The 9,249-nt window shown below is 56.1% G+C and overlaps 4 protein-coding genes across 4 annotated transcripts; 3 read left to right on the forward strand and 1 right to left on the reverse strand.

Moving 5' to 3' along the window:
* Nucleotides 1-519: 519 nt before the first annotated feature.
* On the forward strand, nt 520-2,284 carry J4E88_006771 (uncharacterized protein; the record flags this gene model as incomplete). The annotated part of the gene is made up of 2 exons (XM_049400393.1): nt 520-1,048; nt 1,164-2,284. 2 exons carry the CDS (start codon nt 520-522, stop codon nt 2,282-2,284), a joined length of 1,650 nt encoding a protein of 549 aa, XP_049254012.1.
* A 915-nt stretch (nt 2,285-3,199) lies between these two features.
* Nucleotides 3,200-5,482, forward strand: J4E88_006772 (uncharacterized protein; the record flags this gene model as incomplete). The annotated part of the gene is made up of 1 exon (XM_049400394.1): nt 3,200-5,482. One exon carries the CDS (start codon nt 3,200-3,202, stop codon nt 5,480-5,482), a length of 2,283 nt encoding a protein of 760 aa, XP_049254013.1.
* A 287-nt stretch (nt 5,483-5,769) lies between these two features.
* On the reverse strand, nt 5,770-6,702 carry PNO1 (pre-rRNA-processing protein pno1; the record flags this gene model as incomplete). Its single annotated transcript, XM_049400395.1, has 3 exons — nt 5,770-5,924; nt 5,977-6,127; nt 6,229-6,702. The coding sequence occupies 3 exons, from the start codon at nt 6,700-6,702 to the stop codon at nt 5,770-5,772; spliced, it is 780 nt and encodes a 259-aa protein (XP_049254014.1).
* Nucleotides 6,703-7,026: 324 nt separating this feature from the next.
* J4E88_006774 (uncharacterized protein) lies at nt 7,027-9,249 on the forward strand (the record flags this gene model as incomplete). Its single annotated transcript, XM_049400396.1, has 2 exons — nt 7,027-9,054; nt 9,115-9,249. 2 exons carry the CDS (start codon nt 7,027-7,029, stop codon nt 9,247-9,249), a joined length of 2,163 nt encoding a protein of 720 aa, XP_049254015.1.

Below are 9,249 nucleotides of genomic sequence, written 5' to 3' on the forward strand. Positions count from 1 at the left end.
CAGCTATGCATTGGGCGAATAATTTTAGGCCCAAAAACCCATGCATTAATGCACTCGCTGCTTTTGACGCGAGTCAAGGCTAGGGTCTAATGCAGGATCCCATACCTAGCTGGCTTGTGGAGCTGCGCTGCGCCCCGGCGCACTAGAGCGAGCCGTCCTTCTCTGTGCGCTCATCAGTTCTCTTTTTCACTGGCCTGCCCTTGATCAAGGTTCATCAACCACGTCCCTCTCGTTTCTTTCCGCCGTCGCCGTTCAGGTTTTCATCTTGGGTCTCATAATTTTGTGCCCTCACACTCTTTGATCTTCATTATCTATCTTAGTGACAGTTTCGTTATTACGAACTGGCCCACAGTCATTCCTTCGACTCTCTCTTATACTGTCCAGTATCCTGCCTTCAAGTACAACTAATTTGTCCTCGACATCACTCGATACAACTCTATCATCGACCCTACCCACCAACAACAACGTGTACGACGACGACAACTGCTACACTGAACTAAACACACACCTACACACGCAATGGAAGGCTCATATCCCATCCACCCTGCCCAGGCAATGCAATCGCCATTCTTCTACTACAACCCGGACCCTCAAGGGGAGAACACACGCCAACACGGTCACTTCACACCCCACCCATCCGGACAGGCTACCTTCCAAGCACAGAACATGTACTACCAGAGGCCAACGTCGGCATGCTCTCAGATGTCTTACCCTCAGACCGCCTACGCCAACCAGATGCTGACGCCCGTCGCATCTCCTCAGCCAATGTACCAGAAGCCAACGATCTTGATCCAACCTCAAGACTCGCCATACCTTCACCCCATTGACACTGACTACTCGTTCTCGCCTGCCACACCTCCTCTTTCATCGTGCGGTAGCAACACCAGCAGCCCTCCTTCCACATGCGATGTCCTCCCTACACCGCTGCACGACATGTTCTCTGCTGAGGGTATCGAGGGTGTAAAGCAGGGCTGCGAAGGCGAAGTCTTCTCTGAGCTCCTCTCTGCCGGTCTCGAATGGCGTTCAGCCTCCCCACCCATGACACCAGGTAAGTTTATCCAATGTACTATTCGCATCGTCTTGTGCAAGCAATGTCGCTGCCTCGACGTTGCGTGGGCAACTCATTACGTGTGTGCGTGGACAGCGTTGCTAACTGCTTCAAGTCTACATCCAGCCTCCGTCGGCTAACCAGGGGTCCTACCTCCTGTCTGCAACTTCATGCCCCTCGCTTTCCCCATCACCATCACCAGTGCCCCGCTCTGCCTTTGCGGAAGCCGAGAACAACTTCTGCAACCCCCGCGATCTCACCGTTTCCGCCATTACCGAGCTTCCTATCGTCACACTTTGCCCCGGCGACGAGGAGCACAAGGTTGTCCTCAAGGGTGAGACTGCCAAGGTAGACAGCTTCGAGCCTGCTCAGTCGTTCCACTTCACCGGACTCCCTACTTTCGAGCCCCTGTTCGAGCTTGACTGCGAGGACGACTTCACTGGCCTGGTCAACTTCTCCACCGACAACGCCCACTTTTGCGGCAGCAAGCGCCAGCGCACTGACCTAGGAGCCTTTTCTCCCGAAGAGGACTTCCTCAGCGACGAGAGCTTCACCGACTTCGAGGAGGAGCTTGTCAACGGCCTGCCCCTTACCCCTGCCACTAGCGACTTTGACATGTCGGCCACTTCCGACATGAAGAGGCGTACAGTCAAGAAGGCTCGTTCCGAGTTCAGCGAGACAGAGTCCGACTACCAGGGTAAGCAACAGACATCCGGTGATGACAACACCATGTCTGGAGCATCAAGCCAACAAGAATCAGGTCAAGCCGAAAACGCTGTCGGCTCCAGCTCAGACGAACACGCCACTCCCGTCGCGCCTACCAGCCGTCGCGGTCGCAAGCAGTCGCTCACCGACGACCCTTCCAAGACCTTCGTCTGCACTCTGTGCTCGCGTCGCTTCCGCCGTCAAGAGCACCTCAAGCGCCACTACCGCTCACTCCACACTCACGACAAGCCCTTTGAGTGCACCGACTGCGGTAAGAAGTTCTCCAGGAGCGACAACCTGTCGCAGCACCAGCGCACCCACGGCACTGGCGCTGTCAGTCTCGAGGTCATGGGCTCCGACTTCCATCACTCGGACATGCAGCACGGCCAACCCGGCGCGTTCGGCGCACAGGCGCCTTCCACCATGGGCGAGATCCTCTACAACGCCGCTGCCGAGATCCCCACATCAAGCTCAGACGGATCCGAGAACGAGTCTTCCCCCAGCCAGAAGAAGCGCAAGAGGAACGAGTAAATCTTCTTCTCTACCACACTTCTCCTTTCAACTCTTAACGACTCTTCATGACCCCCACAACACCCGGTAGAAGGATTATACATCATGCCACACGGCTGCTCGTCCACCCTCACGACATGGCTAGACAGGCGGCACCGATCTACATCAGCGGCTCGAGCTTGCACAATCTGCAGCTAAAACTCTACGCTTCCCTTCTCCCACTGTATTCTACATACCCGATCTGGCTGTACCAACATGCGAGATTGGCATTTTCTTCTCATCGCTTGGTTTTGCGTTTAGCACGGCTTATCAGGACTTCTGGGGCGGACTCTGGCGGACGGATAGATCTGGTGTTTTTCTTGGTTTCACTTTTACGACGACATGGCCATTACCCTACACCGGCCACTGTCGCCGCGTTACCCCGCTGTTTATCTTGCGCTTCCTACACTCGTTGTAATCGGGCAGCCTCATCTGAGCGCCCTCTGACATTCTGGGAATCTTCGCTTCTTTCTCATCACACATACATGTAATTGTCAGACTTTTACAATCTGCTCAGCAATGCTTTTGCGTTCTTTGCGGCTCATTGTAGGTTAGAGGTGCTGGCACTGTCCGACTATCATACAAAAACACGTTACATACATACTTCCGATGCTTCTTCCCTGCATGTGACTACTGTGCCATCCATGCGAGCCGCGCGTTGTGCGCACTGTTGTTCTTTGACGATCAGCCGTCAGCGATGGGTGCAGGACGGGACCCTGATACCAAAATACACTATCGCGCTCGCTGCAAAACCCCACGGATCAACCTAGCGCGCGCAGACCCTTAGCGAGATCCAATCCACCTGCGTCTGTCTCATGCAACGAGCGGCACCGGGCCGTCTCAACTCCTTCATTGCTTTTCCCAGACGGTCGCCCGTTTCGAATCATTCGTTTTACCATGTCACCGTCATTGAGCGTAATTGCTTTAATCTCCGGAGGCAAAGACTCGCTCTTCTCCATTCTCCACTGCAAAGCCAACGGCCACAGCGTCGTAGCACTGGCCAATTTGCACCCAGCGCCTTCGGCCAATGACGATGAGGACATCAACAGTTACATGTACCAGACCGTGGGGCATTCGGTCATCCCACTCTACCAAGAAGCGCTAGGAATACCGCTCTATCGACAAGAGATCCTGGGCACCGCCGTAGACTCAAACAGAGACTATGCGACGCCTTTGCAAAAGCAAGAGCAGGATGAGACTGAAGACTTGGTTCCGCTGTTGAGAAGGGTCATGGAAGCTCATCCGGAGGCAAACGCAGTGTCTACAGGGGCCATCCTGAGCACGTATCAACGGACGCGTGTGGAGAATGTTGCGCTCAGGCTAGGGCTGACGCCACTGTCGTATCTGTGGCAGTATCCGCTGCTGCCACCGTATACGCAATCGTCGCTTTTGCATGATATGACGACTGTAGGACAAAAAGCAATCATCATCAAGACGGCGTCTGGTGGTCTGGATGAAGACTTTTTGGGCCTCGATGTCGCTAATCACAAGACTATAGCAAGGCTAGCGAAGGCCATGGGGCGCTATGGTGATGCTGGTGACGGCGCGATACTGGGTGAAGGAGGGGAGTTTGAGACGCTGGCACTGGATGGGCCGAGGTCGATCTGGAAGAAGAAGATAGTGATCGAGGAGGGACCACCTGGGAAACTGGAGGGTGGCCAGGCGGTGCTGAAGATCGAGAAGAGTACGCTAGAGGAAAAGGTTGACGATAACGAAGGTGCTGGCACATTGAGGATACCCGAGCTCTTTGACGACGAGTTCAAGAGAGTGTTGGAAGTGACAACCGCCAGCAACCAAAATGAGCTTTCTGCGTCTACTGAAAAAGAGGGCACTGTTCAGTCTTTTGGGTCGCCCTCTCGAGTGCATCTCCCGTCTATAGTAGACCGACTACCCAGGAATACATTCAGTAACACTTCGACCGTCTTTACATACTCCAACCTCTCGAGCGATACCTCTCCCTCTTCCTCACCCGATTCCCCTTCTCGTCAGCTCTCCAAGATCTTCCTCCGTCTCGACCACATTCTGAAGCGATGCCATGTTTCCAGATCCAGCGTCAACCACTGCACATTGCTCCTCCGCGACATGGCAGACTTTACAGTCCTTAATCCAATCTACGCTCAATACTTCAGCGGCGTGAACCCGCCAGCCAGAGCTACGATCGCAGTCGGGGACACCATGCCAAAAGACATACACGTCATGCTAAGCGTAACCGCGGACAAGGACCAGAACGAGCAAAACGGAAAGCTCCTCCACCCAGTGAACAGACAGGGCCTCCACGTACAAGGCCGAAGCTACTGGGCACCCGCAAACATCGGACCTTACAGCCAAGCCATCTCCGCCCGCCTGCCCCCCAGCAACCAGCACCCCGAAAACGACACCCAACCCACCGGAGAAGTCGTCTACGTAGCCGGGCAAATCCCGCTCATCCCCGCATCCATGGCGGTCTACACAGAACAAGGTTTCCGAGGCCAAGCTCTCCTTGCCCTCCAACACCTCTGGCGCATCGGCCGCACAAAGCGAGTGACATGGTGGACAGCAGCCGTGTGTTTCATTCCCGCTTCTGTGACTCCAGAGGGGGATGTGCGGACGGCGCAGGAAGTATGGAGGAAGCTTCATACCCCGCCTTCCTCCTCGTCCGACGACGACGAAGACGAGGATATTGATCCTTGGGACCGCTTGAACCAACATGACGCCTCGGCCTTCAAGGACTCTACGTTCCGGGCGCCGATCCCTGATCGCTCTGCCATATCTACTGCGCAAAATCAAGGTCTAACCGGGGCTAAGGCAGAGATAGTCGTGCCACCTTGTTTCGTCGCCCAGGTGACTTCTCTGCCGCGCGGTGTGGATATAGAGTGGAGCGCTACGGGTCTTACGTCTCCTTCCATCGCATACGAGCGTGACGCCTCTGTTCCCCAGTGCACTACTACGACGCCGGCGCACAGTCGGTCTCGTTTTTTTACGTTGGAGATCAGGGATGAGCGGGATGTGGAGGTGCTAGGGAAGCTGGGTGCACAGGGCTGGACGAGTGCTACGCTGTATGTTGGAAGGGGGTTTGCGTGGTATGGGAATGGAGGAGAGGGGGTCAAGATGGAGGGTGTGCAGTGGATTCCTTGCCAGAGGGTTTGGGGCGAGGAGGGGAGCGAGGTTTGTGCGGTACTCGTAGGAAGGCTGGATGCGTGAGGGAAGCGGGCAGTATGGATGTTTGTGGAGAGAAAAAGGTATCATGCCATCTTCGTGCTCATACTTTGTCAGAACCGAACATGACCATGCGAGTATGTATGCATCGCTCGTAATTGCTTCTATAGCTATGTGATATCCCATCCATCTTCTTCCAATCGTCAAATCATGCCTGATGGTATAACAGCTTTTCCCAACCTGCCCGAGTGTCCGTAACGCCGTGTAAATGCCCGATATCGCGGTTGCCATTGCTTGACTACTATGCAAGATTTCTCGCTTGTGTGCATCGTCTAGAACCTCTCCTTCATACGTCCGGCGACTGTCCGTAGGTTGCCGTACACCTTGCTTGGTTGTTGACCCAGGATCAGGCTGACAATGGCTTCGCGTGCGATGTGGATGTTCTTGAAACCGCCGAGGATGTGGATCTTCTGGTCTGCTAGGACGACTGGGGGTTGTTAGTAATCTGGACAACGGGGGTATTCATGCCATGGACGTACCTCGTGTTCTGCTGGCGTTCTCGATGGCGAACTTGGTCTTGCCGTCCTTGCCTGCAATGCGGCCAATCGCGCGGCCGAGATGCTCGCCCTGTAGGGTCTTGACGTCCTTGATCTCAAAGGTCTCAATGTAGAGATCGTCGAGTCGAAGCAGCTGTGAGTCGTCAGTCGGATATTCTCGAATCGAGGAGCCTGGCCAGGCCAGACGCAGTTTGAATAACTGCCAGCTCAGGTGTAGGGCTTCGTATCACTTACCGCAATGGCATCATCCGTGTCAAAGCCCAGCGTGAAGGCCTTTACAAAGTCCTCTCCCTTCTGCAGCGCGCCTGTGTCGGTTGTGGCGTTGGAGGTGCGCAGTTCGACGGCCTTTGCCTTTGTGTTCATGCGGACCTGCAGCTTGAGGTGCTCGACAAGCGGGGGGTAGATCTTGGGCCACGAGTTCTTGAGGGGCGTCATCCTGTGGGGTGGGATGGGGACCTTGCGCTGTTCGCGGCGGAAGGCGAGGGGTATCGACTTGGCGGCGGGGAACTTTGGCTTCCCGCTCTCGTCCGTCATGGGCATGTCGTCGTCGGTGGGCGCTGGGGCATCGTGCGCGGCGGCGACGGGGTCGAGGCTCATGGAGATGAGGTCGCCGTCGCTCTCGGTCGGGAGCGGGACCGACGACGCCTCCATGGTGACATCGTCGGCGAACTCGTCGGGCCTGCGCTGGAGGGCGGTAGGGGCGGGCATGCTGGCAGCGGTATGCGTATGCGTATGCGTATGCGGTATGCGAAGTGTAGGCGGGCGTGGATGCTGGAGGTGCTATCGATTCGCGACAATGTGGGGCTGCTCAAGAAATTTGGCTGAGGCGAGCGGCAGTCGTCCCGAAGCGGGCTAGCGCCTGTCCCTCTACCGCGAGGCCTTCTTTTTGCATGTGCATGGGTAATGACGTGAATCTTGTATTCCAACCACCCGCCCGCCTGTCCTGCACCGCACACGGCACCCTCTCTGCCCCCACACACGTCCGCACACCCCTCGCTTGCCGACGTCGACCATGTACCCGCCGCGATTATCATGAACAAGAATGTAGGCACGCTCGGCTTCCTGTGGCGCGCCGTCGCTGGCCAGCCGCTGATCCACGGCGGCCGTGTGCTTCCGCGCGAAGGGCTGGGGGCATGGGCACAGGCACAGGCACAGGCACAGGCACAGGCACAGGCACAGGCACAGGCACAGGCGCAGTCGCCATGGCGGGGAGGCATCCAGAAGCGCTCCATTACCGCGAATTCGCATGTCTTGGGCCTGTCGACCACCTCACCGCATCCCGGACACGCACCCGGTCTGCTGCTGCGAGCATCGTCACCCCGCACCGGCCGTCTCCAGCAGAGTGTGGCTGGCACCGTCTTCTCGGCATGGCGCAGAAACGCATCGTCCAAGGCGGGCCGAGCGCTGGAGAGGAACAGAGGCAGCGACCGCCGCAACAAGAGTTCGGCGACGAATGGCTCCTCCAAGACCAAACCAGAGCCCACGGGCCAGACACCGCAGTCCTCCAAAACACCGCCGCCAAAGCCCAAGCCCGAAGCATCAGGTGCGGCAAAGCCCCTCCTCGACCGTCTCCCGCACCACCTACCCCACATATACCGCCCCAGCAAGGCTGAACTGCTCGAAGCTGCCTCGGGCTTCTGGTCGCGCATAAAGATCCACTTCAAGTGGCTTACCATCCGAAGCACCCGTCCCTTCAATGCCGATGAGATCTACGCATTGTTCTCGTGGATCATCGCCGCCCACTTCCTCTGGATCGTGCTGGGCACTACAACCTTCTTCATGCTGACCATCTTCTTGATCAACACCGCCTTCTCACAGGAGACGATTGCGAAGTGGATCGGAAACTACTTGACCAAGTCCTCAGGCATAAAAGTCGTCTTCGAGACCGCTGTAGTGCCCAAGTGGGGAGACGGTGTCATTTCTTTCCGCAATGTCTTTGTCTCGCGACGCCCCGGCCAAGGCAAAGGAAAGGTCAGCAAGGGTTCACAGACCGAGATGGCTGCTGCCGCCGCCGCCATAACCCACCAGGAAAGCGACACTCCAGACGCTGTCGAAGAGAAAGCGGAACCCGAAGAAGACACCAACTACACACAATTCGACATCTCCATCGATACCGTCAACGTCACACTGTCTTTCTCAAAATGGTTCAACGGCAAGGGCCTGTTGAAGGACGTCGAAATCAAGGGTATCCGCGGTGTCGTAGATCGGACGTCAGTGCAGACAATCGAGGGCGTGGATCCTAGGTCATACAAACACGAGCACAACCCGGGCGACTTCGAACTCGAGTCCTTCAAGATGGAAGATCTCCTTGTCACCATCTACCAGCCCAACGGCTTCCGCCCATTCTCCGTCAGCATCTTCTCTTGCGACCTCCCTCAGCTGCGGAAGCAATGGCTGTTTTACGACTTCCTCTCTGCCAACATGATGTCCGGATCCTTCGACAACTCGCTCTTTACCATACATCCCAGACAAACACACAACTACACTGGCGCCCAGTTGAGCAGTGGCCGCGACAGCGAAGATGGTAGCTCCTGGAAGAAGCATAGCCGGATTCGTATCGACGGCTTGAACATCGACCACCTCAACAGGGGCTTTGAAGGCCCCTTCTCGTGGATCCACGAAGGCAACGTCGACATTGTGGCAGATGTCATGTTCCCCAATGACGATGACGATAGTATTGCAAAGGTCATGTCCGACATGTACGATCGTGTGGAAGCTACCGTTATCCAACAGCGCAAGCACCATTTCTCTGACCACGCGGTACACGGCTTCGATGAGCATCCTGAAGACAAGTCGCAACCCCACGAGGAAACAGAGGAGGACAACCGTTATATGATCATGGACATGCGTGTCCATCTCAACGACGTGCGCGCCGCAGTCCCAATCTTTACCCGGGACATTTCTTACGTGAACAACGCGCTCGTACGACCTATTGTGGCATACATGAACTCAAGTCGCACCTTCATCCCAGTGAACTGCAGGGTTGTGAAGAGGGTTAGTGAGTTCGACGGCAGTTGGACCCTCTATGATAGCGGGTTAATGGAGGAGGTGTCAAAGGAGGTGAGTCCTATATTCATTCCCCTTGCTGCCCTCTAGAAACGAGTCCTAACACATGCTTAGATGTACGATGCATTCGCCCGCGACGTCCTCGAAGATCGAACCACACGTAAACGACGCATAAAGAAGGTGGGCATTTGGACACTGCAGCTCGCAGCTCAAGCCCTCTTTCTTGGTCTCGCCGGCAACATCGCATAA

This window comes from Alternaria novae-zelandiae (genome assembly GCF_023758075.1).
Source record: "Alternaria novae-zelandiae strain BMP 2774 chromosome Unknown scaffold_13, whole genome shotgun sequence".
NCBI lineage: Eukaryota > Fungi > Ascomycota > Dothideomycetes > Pleosporales > Pleosporaceae > Alternaria > Alternaria novae-zelandiae.